Source organism: Scyliorhinus canicula, chromosome 2 (assembly GCF_902713615.1).
Source record: "Scyliorhinus canicula chromosome 2, sScyCan1.1, whole genome shotgun sequence".
Classification (NCBI taxonomy): Eukaryota; Metazoa; Chordata; class Chondrichthyes; order Carcharhiniformes; family Scyliorhinidae; genus Scyliorhinus; species Scyliorhinus canicula.
The window spans coordinates 228,738,172-228,755,932 of NC_052147.1; the positions used below are offsets into that span (position 1 = coordinate 228,738,172).

General features: G+C 47.1%; 1 protein-coding gene across 2 annotated transcripts in view; it reads left to right on the forward strand.

Annotated features, from left to right (window-relative positions):
• The window catches only part of ttc21b (tetratricopeptide repeat domain 21B), a 116,727-nt gene that overhangs the window by 38,643 nt on the left and 60,323 nt on the right, over nt 1-17,761 (forward strand). For both annotated transcript variants that reach the window (XM_038789720.1, XM_038789719.1), the window contains 4 exons: nt 2,486-2,643; nt 9,599-9,683; nt 10,591-10,689; nt 14,904-15,096. In XM_038789720.1, coding sequence (XP_038645648.1) covers nt 2,486-2,643; nt 9,599-9,683; nt 10,591-10,689; nt 14,904-15,096 — 535 coding nt within the window. The remainder of the gene's footprint in view (nt 1-2,485; nt 2,644-9,598; nt 9,684-10,590; nt 10,690-14,903; nt 15,097-17,761) is intronic.

The following is a 17,761-nucleotide window of genomic DNA, read 5'->3' on the forward strand; positions in this document are numbered from 1 at the left end:
GACGGTACGTCATGGTCAGTGGTGTCCTGGAAGGGGCACCGGTCGTACTGGTAAATGTGTACGCTCCCAACTGGGACGACACAGAATTCATAAGGAAGACCATTGCAGAAATCCCCGACCTTGACACACACTGACTGATCATGGGAGGCGACTTCAACTGTATATAGGACCCACTGACCGACCGATCAAATCCCAGAGCAGGGAAAAAGACTGGCATGGCTAGGGAACTAGGAGCATTTATGGAGCAGATGGGGGCAGTGGACCCATGGAGGTTCGTGCACCCAGGAGAGAAGGAATTTTTATACTTCTCGCAAGTACACAAGGTATACACCCGTATCGACTTCTTTGCAATGGGGAAATCGTTGATTGCAAGGATCACGGGAACAGAATACTCCGCGATCGTTATCTCTGACCACACTCCACACTATATGGATGTGAGGTTGGAGACAGGCCGTACCCAGCGCCCCATATGGAGGCTGGACACGGACCTCCTGACCGACAAGGCCTTCTGTCAAAAAACATCGCGGGCCACAGGCGACTACGTTAGTAACAACCAAAACGGGGAGGTCTCACCCTCCAAGTTCTGGGAGGCACTGAAGGCCGTGATTAGAGGAGAGATCATAGCCTACAAGGCAAGCAAAGATCGGGAAGAGAGGGTGGCCAGACCCTGGTGGACTCCATCCTGGAAGTCGACAGAAAATACTCCGAGGCCCTGACCATAGAGCTGCTGGCAGAGAGATAAAAGCTGCAAATGGACTTTAACCTGCCATCCACTAGGAAAGCAGTGTTCCAACTCTGCCAGACACTGGGGACCTTCTATGAACACGGAGACAAGGCTGGCTGCCTATTGGCTCACCAGCTGAGAAAGCAGGCAGCCACTAGGGAAATAGCGCAGGTAAAGGATAGCAGAGGCAGACTGGTAACAGAACCAAAGGAGGTCAATCGGGCATTTGAGACCTTCTACCGGGGACTGTATGCCTCTGAGCACCCCAACGGGAGCGCGGGTATGAAACAGTTCCTAGACGCACTGGAACTACCAGTTGTGGGGGAAGACAGACGGGGGAAGCTGGAAGCACCAATAGACCTGGGAGAAATGGAGAGCATCAGCTCCATGCAGGCGGGGAAGGCACCGGGACCCGATGGGTTCCCGGCAGACTTCTACAAAAAATTTGCACCAGTCCTAGCCCCATACTTAAGGGACATGTTCGCGGACTCACTAGCAAGGGGCATCCTGCCCCCCACTCTAGCACAGGCCACAATTTCACTGATACCCAAAAAAGATAAAGACCTGCCGGAATGTAGGGGCCTCACGGTAGCATGGTGGTTAGCATCAATGCTTCACAGCTCCAGGGTCCCAGGTTCGATTCCCGGCTGGGTCACTGTCTGTGTGGAGTCTGCACGTCCTCCCCGTGTGTGCGTGGGTTTCCTCCGGGTGCTCCGGTTTCCTCCCACAGTCCAAAGATGTGCGGGTTAGGTGGATTGGCCATGCTAAATTGCCCGTAGTGTAAGGTTAATGGGGGGATTGTTGGGTTACGGGTATATGGGTTACGTGGGTTTAAGTAGGGTGATCATTGCTCGGCACAACATCGAGGGCCGAAGGGCCTGTTCTGTGCTGTACTGTTCTATGTTCTATGTTCTAATGTGGATCATCCAGACCCATTTCACTGCTGAACGTGGATGCGAAAATACTCGCAACTGTCCTGGCCAAAAGGCTGGAGGGCTGTGTACCAGAGGTGGTCGCAGAGGACCAAACGGGCTTTATCAAGGGTAGGCAGCTCACAGCGAACATCAGGCAGTTGCTGAACGTAATAATGACCCCATCCGGGGAGAGAACACCAGAGGTGATCGTCTCCCTGGACGCAGAAAAGGCCTTTGACGGAGTCGAATGGAAATACCTCCTCGAGGTACTGGAAAGGTTTGGGCTAGGAGCGGGTCACCGCCTGGGTGAGGCTCCTGTACAACGTCCCCAAAGCGAGCGTCCGAACTAACACCGCCAGCTCTGAATACTTCCAGCTGCAGAGAGGAACAAAAAAGAGCTGCACCCTGTCCCCACTCTTGCTTGCGCTAGCGATCGGACCCCTGGCGATAGCCCTGTAGGACACGAAAAGTTGGAAGGGAATCTGGAGAGGAGACAGAGAGCACAACGAGATGCAAGTAGGGTCAGTTAAACGAAGGCCAAACTAAACCTCTGTATAATAACGGAAATTAGCGCGGGCGAGAAAAATGTGATGTGTATATATACAACTGTTTACAAATATGGGAAATGCCAATAAAAAGATTTTTTTTAAATAAAAATAAATTAATTCATTTACAACTTCACTGTACTTCAGGGAAAATATTCAGGCAATATTATACCAGAGAATTTGATGAAAGATGCTCTTCACTCCAGTGATCACCCAAATTTTTTACGCAATTAGTTTATTTGATATTGTATTTGCTCAATTTTCCATTTTAGTTCCTCAATATTCTTTCTTCTTAATAATAGGCACAATATCTTGAGATGCGTCAGAACTACTCTGGAGCTTTGGAAATGGTAAATCAGATAATAGTTCATTTTCCTGGCTTCCTGCCAGCTTTTGTGAAGAAGATAGAACTCCAACTAGCCCTGCAGGATTGGGAACAGACAATTGAGACAGTACACAGGTAAAGAAATCAACTTAATACGAAAGCAACCTTGTTACATCTTGTCAATGAGTGAGTGATTATGTCAGGCCAGAAGGTAGTGTTGGTCTGGCATATTGCACAGCTTACTTACAATAAGGAAGAAATTTTAATCTGCATTTACATTGAAGTAGATAATCTCCAATCAGCATGGAGTGTGATCATATTAGTTCTGTGCACAGATCTATTGCAAGTTTTTAAAGTTATAAGAATAGTGCTGTTTTCTAACATTAAAAATGCAACTTTACATAGTGTCCAGAGAGTCCAATGGATGTGGATTCATACAGGATTAAAATCATAATCCACCTAGTTAATGCTCAGGTGGCTTTCTGGAAAGATGACCATGAAATGGGTGGCATAGCACCATTTAATGTGCTCTGGAATCAGAATAAAATTGGGATATGGCTCCAAAAATATACTTGCCCTGCAGGATTGGGAACAGACAATTGAGACAGTTCTATGCCATAAGATTTCAAATTGTGACAGGCGATATGACTGCAATCGTAATGAGTATGTTTGCTTGAATGCAGTCTATAATTATTACTTAGGTAACCAGAACCATGTTAAAATTATAAAATAAATCTACCATCATAGTCTTTCCATTTTTAATTACCAGTTTTAATTTCTAAGGAAACTTGTTGATTATCACTCCCCGCTTATTAATTCATGGATTAGCACTCCCCAATGTTGAATGGTACTCAGAGGATGCACCGAGGGAAGGAAGTGAGGAAACGGGTTGTGCTTTGGCTGGAGAACTTCAATGTTTATCACATGTGGCTCCCTGTCACAATTTGAAATCTTATGGCATAGCCATCCTTCATTAAAACATCGAGCTACCTGCATGCTGGGTAGAAAAAGCAGCAAATTATAGACCACAATGAACAGGTGAAAACTCTGCAATCTTATCACACCCGGTTTAAATCAATGATTGGCAACTAATAAGGAGAACCAACTGCACACCTGCAATCGTAGCAGAGCCCAATGCGCGAGTTCAAAAGACAGGTGTCTGGTGAATCACAGTAGCGTAATTCACACTATATTACACATGTTGTACTATGTCTCTGTAAGCTCAGCACACGAGCAGTTGCGCTGCTCTGCCACTAGGGGGAGATGCACTGGGAGTGTACGGGAGTTTGTATTGGGCTCCACCCATGGCTCCTCCCCCTAACAGGAAGTATAAAGGTTGATGCTGAGAGCCTGTCTGCCAGTTCATCTGGAGTTCACCTTGTCACAGGCAGGCTCTGTTGTAAGATGATTAAAACCACTGTTCACTTCTAACCACGTGTCGCGTGAATTGATGGTCTCATCAATTTTCAACCCCTGTAAAAAAAATCAAGTCCGGCGGGGGTGGTGGCTTACAGATTGAGTCTGTCCGGTGGCTGAGTTGTCTGCTGTGATCGGCGGAGCACCGGGGTTGCAGCCCCTTCTGGTGGCTGGATGAGCACCGTCGGTTGGGGTACGATGGCGGACTCAGGGGGCGATTCCGCCCGCGCTTCATACCCGTCTGATTCGACTGGGGACTGGGGGCACTGGGAGCTAGCTGGCGCGGGCGCGCTAAAAAAATGTAGCGAACTGGTAGATGGGGGGCGGGTTGGGTGGGATGTAGTGTGAGGGGTACCTCGGCGGTGGTAGTGGGGGGGTTAGATCCTGCAGGTGCTATGTCCCGGAGGGATACAGTGTCCTGATGGCCGTCAGGGAACTCTACGAAGGCGTACTGGGGGTTCGAATGCAGTAGGAGCACTTTCTCTACGAGTGGGTCAGTTTTGTGCACCCTGACGTGCTTCCGAAGGAGTACTGGGCCCGGTGTCTTCAACCATGCTGGGAGCGAAACCCCTGTGGTAGTGCCCCTGGAAAAATTAAAGAGCCGCTCGTGAGGGGTCTGGTCGGTAGCGGTACATAAGAGGGACCTAATAGCGTGGGGCAGGTCTGAAGATTCCTGGACCGGAGGGTCAGTAGGACGGTCTTCCAGACCGTCGCATTCTCCCTCTCCACCTGCCCGTTCCCCCTGGGTTATAGCTGGTAGTCCTGCTCGAGGCGATGCCCTTGCCGAGCAGGTACTGATGCAGCTCGTCGCTCATAAAGGACGAACCCCGGTCGCTGTGTACATAGCTGGGGAAACCAAACAGGGTGAAGATACTATGCAGGGCCCTAATGACTGTGTGGGAGGTCATATCGGGGCATGGGATAGCAAAAGGAAAACGGGAGAACTCGTCTATGACGTTCAGGAAGTACACATTCCTGTTAGTCGAGGGGAATGTCCCTTTGAAATCGATAGCGAGGTGTTCAAAGGGCCTAGAAGCCTTGACCAGGTGGGCCCTGTCTGGTCTGTAGAAGTGCGGTTTGCACTCCGCGCAGATCGGGCAATCCCTGGTGATGGCTTTTACCTCCTCGGTGGAAAAAGGCAGATTTCGGGCTTTAATGTAGTGGGCGAGCTGGGTGACCCCTGGGTGGCAGAGGTCATTGTGGATGGCTTTTAAGCGGTCGCTCTGTGCGCTGGCACACGTCCCACGGGACAGGGCATCTGGGGGCTCGTTGAGCTTCCACGGTCGATACATAATATCATATTTGTAGGTGGAGAGTTCGATCTTCCACCTCAGAATTTTGTCATTTTTAATTTTGCCCCTTTGTGAGTTGTTAAACATGAAGGCAACCGATCTTTGGTCGGTGATGAGGGTGAACCTTCTACCTGCGAGGTAGTGCCTCCAGTGACGAACAGCCTCCACAATGGCTTGTGCGTCCTTTTCGACTGAGGAGTGTCGAAGCTCCGAAGCGGAGAGGGTTCGGGAGAAAAATGCGACTGGTCTCCCTGCCTGATTTAGTGTGGCTGCAAGAGCTACCTCTGAGGCATCGCTCTCAACCTGGAAAGGGACGGATTCATCCACCGCCCGCATGGCAGCCTTGGCGATGTCCTCTTTGATGCAGTTGAAGGCCTGGCGAGCCTCAGCTGACAGGGGAAAAAGTGTGGCCTTAAAGAGTGGGGGGCTTTGTCCGCATATTGAGGGACCCACCGGGCAAAATACGAAAAGAATCCCAAGCACCGTTTGAGGGCCTTGGGACAATGAGGGAGTTCTAAGAGGGGGCGCATACGGTCCGGGTCGGGGCCCAGGACTCCGTTTTCCACGACATAGCCGAGGATGGCTAGTCTGGTTGTGCGGAAAATGCATTTCTCCTTGTTGTATGTGAGGTTAAGCTTCTGGGCCGTCTGGGGAAATCGGTTGAGGTTGGCATCGTGGTTCTGCTGGTCATAGCCGCAGATGGTGACGTTATCCAAGTACGGAAACATGGCCCGCAGCCCGTACTCGTCCACCATTCGGTCCATTGCTCCTTGGAACACCAAAACCCCATTCGTGACGCCAAAGGGGACCCGGAGGAAGTGGAAGAGGCGGCCATCGGCCTCAAACGCCGTGAAGTGGCGGTCTTCCGGGCGGATTGGGAGTTGGTGGTATGAAGACTTCAGATCCACCGTGGGAAAAATCCAATACTGGCCGATCTGATTCACCATGTCTGCAATCCTGGGGAGGGGGTACGCGTCGAGGTGCGTAAACTGATTAATAGTCTGACTATAATTCATGACCATGCGGAATTTTTCCCCGGTCTTGACGACCACCACCTGAGCTCTCCAGGGACTGTTACTGGCCTCTATGATCCCCTCACATAAAAGCCTCCGGACCTCGGATCGAATGAACACTCTGTCCTGTAGGCTCTACCGCCTGCTGCGAGTGGCTACGGGTTTACAGTCCGGAGTGAGGTTGGCAAAGAAAGGAGGGGGGCGGAGATTCGCAGTGTGGCTAGGCTGCAGATAGCGAGTGGGGGTAGGGGTCCGCAGAAGCTGAGGGTGATACTCTTGAGATTGCATTGAAAGTCGAGTTCCAATAAGAGTGGGGCGCAGAGTTTGGGCAGGACGTATAGTTGGAAATTAGAGTAGCTAGCGCCTTGGATTGTTAGAGTTGCGACGGTACACCCTTGGATATGGACAGAGTGGGAACCCGAAGCGAGGGAGATAGTTTGCCGTGCAGGGAAAACGGGGAGCGAACAGCGTCTTACCAGATCTGGGTGTACAAAGCTCTCAGTGCTCCCGGAGTCGAAAAGGCACAGTGTACTGTACACGTTGATTTTGACCGTCGTCATCGAGTTGTGGAGATGCTTTGGGCGCGATCGGTCCAGTGTGACTGAGTTGAGTTGCGGGTAGTCGGCGGCTCGGTCGACTGTGCTGAGATGGCCCCGCGATGAGTGCCCGCTGAAATCGCAGTCTTCAATCGAGTTTTCTGAGTGTGGAGAGGATGGGGCCCAAGATGGCCGCCCCCGTGGATCACAGTGGTGGGCGGCGAGGAAGATGGCGTCCAAGATGGCGGCCCCCATGAGTCGCCCGTGGTGGACCGCGTGGTGGAGGTCCGCCAAGATGGCGGCCCCCATGGATCGCACGTGGCGGGTGGGGGCGGCGTCGGGGCATAGGCCGCTGCATTCTGGGAATGGCGGGCCTGCAAGTGCGGAGGGCGATTACTTTGTGCCGCTGAAAGTTTAGGGGCAGGGGCCTTCCTTGCCAGGCACACTCTGGCGTAGTGGCCTTTTCGCCCGCAGCTGCTGCAGGTCGCGTTGCAGGCCGGGCAGTGCTGCCGCGGGTGCTGGGGCTGGCCACAAAGGTGGCAGGCTGGGGCAGCATGGTGGCTGGGTGGCCGAGCGGCGCAGGCCTGGGGGAGTCGCTGGTCGGGGGCCCATGACGGGGTTGCGCAGTCGGCAGGAAACGAGGTGAGGCTACGAAATGAGACCTCCATAGTTGTAGCAAGTTCAACAGTATCTTCTAAATTTAGGGCCCCCTTCTCCAGCAGTTGCTGGCGCACGTAATTCGATCTAAGGCCTGCAACAAAGACATCATGGACAGCAAGTTCTCTGTTCTGCAGCAGTTACAGCCTGATAATTACAGTCCCGGGAAAAGGCTTTTAAGTCTCTGAGGAATTCTTCTAGCGATTCTGTAGGGCGCTGGCGGCGAGCAGTAAAAATGTGGCGCGCGTAGACCTCATTGATAGGCCTCACGTACATTCTATCGTGTAGGGCCAGGGCCTCTGTATATGAGCCGGTACAGTTTAGCTGAGTAGATATACGATGGCTCACCCTCGCGTGCAGTAGACTGAGTTTCTGCTCCTCCGTCGTTTCTGGAGTGCTTGCTTCAGCCAGCTAGGCCTTAAAACATCAGAGCCAATGCAAAAAGATTTATTTCGCCTCTGCATCCTGCGGGTCGAGTTCCAGTCGATTAGGCTTGAGGGCTGATTCCATGGTCATTCCTTACTGTTTCTTAAGACGATTAAATTGATGAGACCATCAATTCACGTGACACGTGGTTAGAAGGGAACAGTGGTTTTAATCGTCTTACAACAGAGCGTGCCTGTGACAAGGTGAACTCCAGATGAACTGGCAGGCAGGCCCTCAGCATCAACCTTTATACTTCCTGTTAGGGGGAGGAGCCAAGGGTGGAGCCCAGTACAAACTCCCATACACTCCCAGTGCATCTCCCCCTAGTGGCAGAGCAGCGCAACTGCTCGTGTGCCGAGCTTACAGAGACATAGTACAACATGTGTAATACAGTGTGAATTACGCTACTGTGATTCACCACAAGGTGTGAAGTATTTTAAAACATATTCGACTCAAAAATGTCGAGCGGGCAGTCTCATTCAACTGACCCTGAAGTCCCTGCTCTTATAAATATCAGTGTCCACCTTGTCTGGTTTATGTTATGTGACATAAGGAATGGCTGAGTGCATTGGATGCACATTGACCCTGACAATATCCTGGTTGTAATGTTGAAGACCTGTGTACAGGAACTAGTAGCCTCTTCAACTAAGCTACTCCCGTGCATCTGTGACACTGGCATCTATATTACAATGTACAAAATTGCCCAATAACCGGAAAAGTGATGGATAATGCTACCAACATCAAGCAACTCTAACTCCTAAATAATACGCTCACAGATACTATAACCATTCAGCTCCAGATGTCGGCACAGCCTTGATTCAGACGGACAATTACTGAATATCAGAGGAGAGTCGTTGCCTTTGTTAAGGCAGCATTTGCTTCAGAAAAACACAAAGGAGCCCTAACAAAACTGAATTCAATGAGAGTCTCTTAAGATGAAGAACCCTCCAGTGGCAGTATTCTACCACAAATGAAGGAAGATGCTCATGGTTTTTTTCTACAAATTTAGAGTACCCAATTATTTTTTCCCCGTTAAGAGGCAATTTAGAGTGGTCAGTCCACCTACCTTGCTCATCTTTTTTTTGGTTCTAGGGATGGGACCCACACAGACAGGGGGAGAATGTGCAAACTCCACACACACTGATCTGGGGCTGGCGTCGAACCTGGGTCCTCGGCACTGTGAGGCAGCAGTGCTACCGCCTAGGTGCTCATGGTTATTGGAGGCTAAACACTGCAGCTTTGGGATATCTCTACAGCAGTTCCTTACTGGGCAGTGTTCTCAATCCCATCATCTTCCGTTGCTGGAACAATAACCTGCCCTTTATAGGATCAGAAGTGTGGTTCTTGCCAGTGATACTGCAGTGTTCATCACCATCCTGCAATACACTCCACATCCCAACAACAAAAAATAAACAAAATCAATCAGAAGACACAATTTTGTTGCACTTTATTTTCAGTGATCGAACAGATGCACGTGCTGTGAATATAACTTAATTATCTGATGAAAATGTTCCCAACGTGTTTACACTTCCTTACTACAAGAAAATAAAATGTGATAACATAACCACATTTTCTTAAATGCTAAAACAAATTAAACTATAAATTTTTCAAAAGCAAAGTTTAGTACCATTACAGTTTCTCAATAAATAGAATGCATTTAATTTATCTGGTATAATTTAGAGATTAAGATTCCCTTCATTTGAATGTCATTTAGTACAGTAATTTAAAATTTATTCTAAATCTATCACAGACTCTTACTGAAAGACAGTCATAATTTTGAAGGTCTAAGGATGCTGGCTCTCCATTCTCTCTGCAGAGAGGGAAATATTAAGGAGGTAAGGAAAAAGTTATAATGAAACACCAGCTAACAAGTGACCTATTATTTATAATGTCAATCCTCATCAGTAATGCAACCTGGTAAAGTTTTCTTAAATTTAATCTGTTCATGGGTGTTAATTGTGACAACATCCAAAGCCAATGGTCTTCTATTTCTGCCTCCTTCAACAAATCATTCAGGATTGCCATATAAAATCATGTGCTAGTTCGTGATGTTGCTCTTGTACTGTAACGGAATTAAAATCTGCAGCAATTTTTGAATGTAATGCATTTCAGGAGATCATTTCAGGAAATCATTTCAGGAAATCATTTCAGAAGTGGGAGATGTTCTTGATGCTCTGTCAGGATTAAGAATTCTAATAATCTTTATTAGTGTCACAAGTAGGCTTGCATTAACACTGCAATGAAGTTACTGTGAAAAGCCCCTGGTTGCCACACTCCGGCACCTGTTCGGGTACACTGAGGGAGAATTCAGTGTCCAGATTACCTTACAGCACGTCTTTCGGGACTTGTGGGAGGAAACCGGAGCACCTAGGGCAAACCCATGCAGACATGGGGAGAACATGCAGACTCACACAGACAATGAACTAAGCCGGGAATCGAACGTGGGACCCTGGCGCTGTGAAGCAATAGTGCTAACCACTGTGCTAATGTGCGTCTTCAACTCAAAATTTAAATTTAAATCAGTTTCAACACAACTACCCATAATATAATTTGCATTTAGGACCTAGAAAAGATCAGAATTTACATTTTTTTGTGTGTGTGAGGAGAGCAAAAATAATTGAAACAACTTTTAACAAATATATTTAAGTTGCACAAGTAATAATGCATAGGTAAAGATTTGTTAAGGTGCACCATTCAAAGTGGGTGAAGTGGAATTCATGTTGGTTATCAATATCTTTCTAGGCTGGCACAAGACTTGGTGATCTGATCAGTGTACTGGACCGTTTTGAACCACATAATCCTGACGTATTTTATAAAATGGCATTGGCTTTCAGTAGGATGGTAAGTTTGTTAATATTTTGAAACAAAAATATTTACCCCGGTAGCTTAGGTAATTTGAATCATTGAGTAACTGAGCTATAACAATTATGCAGAGTCCAAGTTTGATGCTCGTTTGTGCTGAGTCAGTTAGTTGCTGTCAAAGTGGAAGTAAGAGTTCATCAACTCTCCACTGGAACCTTGGGTTAGTGAATGGGATGTTGGCCAATGTTCTCACTCCTGGAAATGTGTGTGAAAATTGAGTGTTGCAAAGTTTAGGCTTCATGATTTAGATAGTTTAATTATAATGTTGACAACCAGATATAGATATTGGCCCCTTCAGGGTATCGAATAGAGAAAGCCTGCTATTGGTGGAACCATATTCCTGCAAGTAGTCAATGACAAAGGAAATTGGGTAAAACTGTCATGGGATGGTGGGGGTGAAATAAAATGGGATAACGATTTTATTGTTTTACAGAAAGAAGTTGCCATTTTATAAATTTTAACCTCTTTATTCTATCTATGCATCATCATCTTTTTAAATTAGGTATTTGCTAGTTATGTTTCCACTGTCTGTCTTGATTATTCAGTTTTACTAAAAACATTATATGTTATGTTTTAAGTATCACAAAAGTACAACAGATGCTGAAAATCTGAAATAAAATCTGACTTAATCAGGCATACCACAGGGATCTGGGCTGGGTCCCCTATTAGTCATCATTTATATAAATGACTTCGATGAATGACTTTTTAGGGGGTAGGATCAGTAAGTTTGCGGTTGACACAAAATGGTTAACATTGAGACTGAGAGTCTTGGGTTACAGGAGGGTATAGATGGGATGGTCAAATGGGCGGAAAAGTGGCAGATGGAATTTAACCTTGAAAAGTGTGAGATGTTACACTTTGGATTTTGACAAGGAAATACTCAATGAATGGTACCACACTGGGAAGTCCTGAGGAACAAAGAGACTTTGCCATGTTTTTAAATAGATCTCTGAAGGCAGATGGGGCAGGTTAATAGTTGTTAACCAGCCTAGGTAGTGAAAAAGGCATATGGTACACTTGCCTTTATCAATAAAGGCATAGATTACAAAAACAAGGAAGTCACATTGGAGTTGTATAGAACATTGGTGAGGCCACAGCTGGAGCACTGTGTGCAGTTCTGGTCGCCACATTATAGAAAGGATGTGATTGCACTGGAGCAGGTGCAGAGGCGTTTCACCGGGGTGTTGCCTGGGATGGAGCATTTAAATTATGCATAGGCTTGGGTTATTTTCACTGGAGCAGACAAGACTGAGAGGAGACCTGATCTAGGTGTACAAGATTATGAGGGGCATGGACAGGATGGATAGGGAACAGCTGTACCGGTCATGATACCAACCTTTGCCAAAATATTCAGCACTTCCTTGTGCCATATCCCTCTATACCCATCCTATCCATATGTTTGTCAAGATGCCTTTTGAACGCCGTTAATGCATCTGCTTCCACAACCTCCCCTGGCAACGCATTCCAGGCACTCACCACCCTCTGCGTTACAATCTGCCTCACACATCTCTAAACTTTGCCCCACGGATCTTATGCTCCCTGGTGACTGACCCCTCCACATTGGATTTTAGGTGTGGCAAACAATTTGAAAGCATGGAGATATTTGTTTAATCTTGTTGGAGATATTTGTTTAATCTTGATGGCTAATGAAGAGCTGGGTGTTTTCCGCATTTTTTTGACAATTGAATGCTATCTATCTAATTAATCTTGGACCCATCATATGTTATTTACTGTATTGGTAAAAGCATGTTGGTCCAGAAAATCCTGAATGCGACAATCTTTTCCAGTGTGTCAGGTTGCACCAGCTGGTGACCTGCATTGATGACCATGTTGGAATATGCATTGGGAAGTTATATAAATGCAGGTACCCAAGCAGTTATTGCAGCATTGACAGTAATCACATGCCCTGGATGGTTGCAAAATGCATCCTTATGTCCAGACTGTGCCCCTGACACCAAAGATATGCTGTCCTCAACAAGACCAAAATTTTGGGAGCTCTGGCTCTGGAACTTCTGTCACTTGTAAAGTCCTATGAGAGTTTCCAGCACAAGCTGTAATCTAGCATATACACTCCCATCAGATTCATGGTGGTGGCACAAGAATGCCAAAAGGGCAGAGGAAGTACATGGTTGCCAAAATAATATAGAACTTTACTTTCAAATGTAAGGAACTTCAATGACTAAAATATTTGTATCATAATTTGTTCATTCGTGTAAATTATTATGTGTGTTAACACAGTGTGGACGGCGAGGGGGGTAGGAGCACCGAGTGTCGCTGTATGCGGACGACTTGCTGTTGTATGTAGCAGACCCGGTGGGGGGAATGCCGGAGGTGATGGAGATTCTTGCTGAGTTCGGGAGTTTCTCGGGATATAAATTGAACCTGGGCAAGAGTGAGCTGTTTGTCGTGCACCCGGGAGATCAGGAGGGGGGGATTGGTAGGCTCCCGCTAAATAGGGCAGTGAGGAGTTTTAGGTACCTGGGGGTTCAGGTGGCTAGGAGCTGGGGAACTCTGCACAAGCTCAATTTTACTAGGTTGGTGGAGCAGATGGAGGAGGAATTTAAAAGGTGGGACATGCTGCCGTTGTCGTTGGCGGGTAGAGTACAGTCCGTTAAAATGACGGTGCTCCCGAGGTTTTTGTTTTTGTTTCAGTTCCTCCCCATTTTCATTCCAAGGGCCTTTTTTAGGAGGGTGAACAGCAGCATTCTGGGATTTGTTTGGGCGCATGGGACTCCGAGGGTAAGGAGGGTCTTTTTGGAGCGGGGCAGGGATAGAGGGGGGCTGGCACTGCCCAACCTCTCTGGGTACTATTGGGCGGCTAATGTCTCGATGGTACGCAAGTGGGTAATGGAGGGGGCAGCATGGAAAAGGATGGAGATGGCGTCCTGCGGAGGCACGAGCCTGAAGGCACTGGTAACGGCTCCGTTGCCGCTCCCTCCAATGAGGTACACCACGAGCCCGGTGGTGGCGGCCACCCTCAAAATTTGGGGGCAGTGGAGGCGACACAGGGGGGATGTGGGGGCTCGGTGGAGGCCCCGCTGCAGGGGAACCACCGGTTTGTCCCAGGGAACATGGATGGCGGGTTCCTGAGGTGGCACAGGGCGGGCATTAGGAAGTTGGGAGACCTGTTTATTGACAGGAGGTTCGCGAGCCTTGGTGAACTGGAGGAGAAGTTTGAGCTCCCCCCGGGGAATATGTTCAGGTACCTTCAGGCCAAGGCGTTTGCTAGGCGACAGGTGGAGGGGTTCCCTTTGCTGCCCCCGCGGGGGGGGTAAGGGATAGGGTGCTTTCGGGGGTGTGGGTTGGGGATGGGAAGGTGTCTGACATCTATCAGGTAATGCAGGAGGTGGGGGAGGCGTCGGTAGAGGAGCTGAAGGCTAAGTGGGAGGTGGAGCTGGGGGAGCAGATTGAGGAGGGGACATGGGCGGACGCCCTGGAGAGGGTGAACTCCTCTTCATGTGCGATGCTTAGTCTCATCCAGTTCAAGGTGATGCACCGGGCCCACATGTCCGGATCTAGGATGAGTAGGTTCTTTGGGGGCGAAGACAGGTGCGTCAGGTGTTCGGGGAGTCCAGCGAACCATGCCCATATGTTCTGGGCATGCCCGGCACTGGAGGAGTTCTGGAAGGGGGTGGCGGGGACGGTGTCGAGGGTGGTGGGATCCAGGGTCAAGCCGGTTGGGGACTCGCGATATTTGGGGTTGGGGTGGAGCCGGGAGTGCAGGAGGCGAAAGAGGCCGATGTCTTGGCCTTTGCGTCCCTAGTAGCCCGGCGGAGGATCTTGCTGCAGTGGAAATATGCAAGACCTCCGAGTGTGGAGACCTGGATTAATGACATGGCGGGATTCATTAAGTTGGAAAGGGTCAAGTTCGCCCTGAAGGTGTCGGTACAAGGGTTCTTTAGGAGGTGGCAGCCTTTCCTCGACTTTCTGGCTCAACGATAAGGTACTAGGTCAGCAGCAGCAGCACCCGGGGGGGGGGGGGGGGGGGGGGGGTTTAGGGGGATAGTGTTTAAGTTAATTTGCTTATTGTTAATTTAATCTGTTGTTTATTGGGGTTGGGGGGGTGGGGGGTTTGTTATATGCGTTGTTACGGGTGCCGGGGGGTGTTTATTATTATTATTGTTCTTGTTATTATTGTTTTGTTGATATATATTTTTCAAAATATTTCAATAAAAATTATTTTTTTTTAAAAGTGTGGACGGAATCAGATTGTCCTTCAGCAGACCTATACCTTGGTTGAAAGAGCATTCAACATATCTTCGCGTAACGCAGAGTTTGCAAATGAGCTCGGCTATCACATGGTATTACAAGGAAAAGTAAAAGAAGCTGTTAGATGGTACAAAACGGCAATGTCACTGGATGAATCTAGTGTCCCTGCATTAACCGGTATGACTTTTTATTTATGTATTTCAAGGAAATTCTTTATCAGTTGCTTTTATATCGTGCAATGATTGTTAGTAACCTTGGCTTCTCTGATGTAATAGTGGCTATGAAACTTGTTCCCCTCAGGCTCCAAGCGATTTCAAAATCCATGCCTCCCTGGCAGTGGGGCTACAATTCTGCATTGCTTTCCGTAACATGGATACTAACCCAAGTTTCTAACTTTCTTGCAAATAATTTGCAGTGTTTTTTATTCTTGGCTCTCAATGGCTTGCTTTCTTATTCCTTTTTCAGCTGAGTAACTTCTAATCCCCAAACTGACTTTCATGGTGAGGGTTACCATGATAATTTCTCCCTCTAGCCAAAGCTAGGAAATTCTTCTGATCTTGTTTAATTTCTTATGAACTTGGTCTCTTCAATTTCAGCATGAGCTCCCACCCACATTCTGCATGGTGAACAAGATAATCTGGCTGTATCTCTCTGCAGTACCTCCTCTCTCAGATTCTTGTAAACTGACCGGTTTCTTTCAAGTTTAGTGATATCTTAGAAATGCCTATACTAATGCTTATACCAATACTGCAATGGCTTGCTTTGGACTCTTCCACTCTTAAAACTAATCTCTATGGCAACATGAATCACATAGGCCATATGTCCAGGTAGAAATGCTAATTAGCTATCCTCTAGACACCCCAACATCATTCTGTCTTGAAATTAAATAGTCAGTGTAAAATTTAGCCATTGACAAAACTTGTCTTTCCATTAGTTTGGAAACTAATAGTTCACCCACTGCCAATGCAGGTGTCCCTGCCATTACTTACAGGTGTGAAAATCTTGCACTTTCTTCCCAGTAAATTAATTTGGGTCACCCTTAACCTTCATCAACCAAGCTATCCAGGCTTATTTTCAGGGAGGGTTCAGAGTAGCCTAAATTAAAGGGACAGTCCTGAAACATAACAATCTTAAAACTTGTATTTGTACCACTGCCTCCACTGACACTCCCCAAACAATATCGCAGATATTTTGGCCCCCTGATTGATTAATTGCTCAGTTACTAAGATTACACTTCATTTCAGTATATTGACCCATGTACACATGGCTGTGCAATTGCCAAATACAACTTTCAACATCTGAAGAAACATTACAACTACTATCACAAACAAGGCAGGAAGAGTGCAGACTTCGAAGATCAAAGGCACAATTCCCAGTGTCATATCGGTAGACTCTCAGCACCAACCAAGTGTACAATCCTGGACCAAAACAGAAAATACTAGAAAACCTTAGCATGTCTGACAGCATCTGTGAAGAGAGAACAGAGCTTAGAATATAAGAACAGGGAGGTTATAATGGAACTGTATAAAATGCTTATTAGGCCACAGCCAGAGTACTGTGTACTGTTCTGGTCACCACCCTATAGGAAGGATGTGATTGCACTAGAAGGGGTGCAGAGGAGATTCACCAGGATGTCGCCTGGGCTGGAGTGGTTCAGCTATCAAAATAGGCTCTGGTTATTTTCCTTAGAGCAGAGAAGATTGAGGGCAAACTTCTTTGAGGTGTGCAAAATTATGAGGGACAAAGGTAGGGTAGAAAGGAAGAAACTTTTCCTCTTAGTAGAGAGGTAAATAATCAGGGGGGTTAAATTTAAGGTAAGGAGCAGGAGATATGAGAACAATCCTGATCACAATACCAGTGCCCAAGATGGAATTTATTTAGCCAGTGATTACTCCCACAGGGGACCTGTTGGAGGCTGAGATTTTCTGATTAATAGATATAAATTATATGATTAAATCTCTTTTTCAGTCCACACTAAATACAAATGAGTGGCCAGAGGATTGGAAATCTGCGAACGTTGTACCATTATTTAAATAGGGTGCGAGGGATAGGCTGGAAAATTATAGGCCGGGATGTCGACTTCTGAAGGCTGTCTGTTCAGAGAAACAGAAAGCTAAGTCAGCTGAGAGGTCCAGCGAAAACAGTGGCTGAGAATCCTGCACATTGCTTTCATCTACAAGTGTAGCAGAGACTGTCATGTCACAATGGAGCACCAGAGCCGCACCTAATGCAGAGTTGACCACAAAAGCACACACCATGATATGACAGACTGAATGCAGCTAGGTTGAATGAACTACAAACTATTTAGAATGGCTTGATCAGCATCCTCACTCTCCCAGAATGCCTTCTATCCTATCCTAAAAGAAATTCCAAGATGGCGCCGAGCCATCTTGCAAACTGTGTTCAGCATACCCTTTAATTCTATCTTTTACTCTCATTCTATACTTCTAAAACTTCATTCTAACTGTTTTAAACTCTCTAACAGAGGTCTAATTCAATTAAAAAGATTCAAAAATTTCAGGTCACGTACCAACCGACTCAGGAACTGAGTCATCCCTGCTGCCATCAGACTTTTGAATGGGCCTACCTCGTAATAAGTTGATCTTTTCTCTACATCCCAGTTATGACTGTAACATTACATTCTGTAGTCTCTCCTTCCTTCCCTATGAACGGTATGCATTGTCTGTATAGTATGCAAGAAGCAACACTTTTCACTATATACTGATACATGTGACATTAATAAATCAAATCAAATCTTCTTATTCGTCATATTTTCAGACCTCTAAACCTTTCTGGCTTAATCTTTACCTTCTTGGCTTATGCTGTTTACATCTTCTCTGTA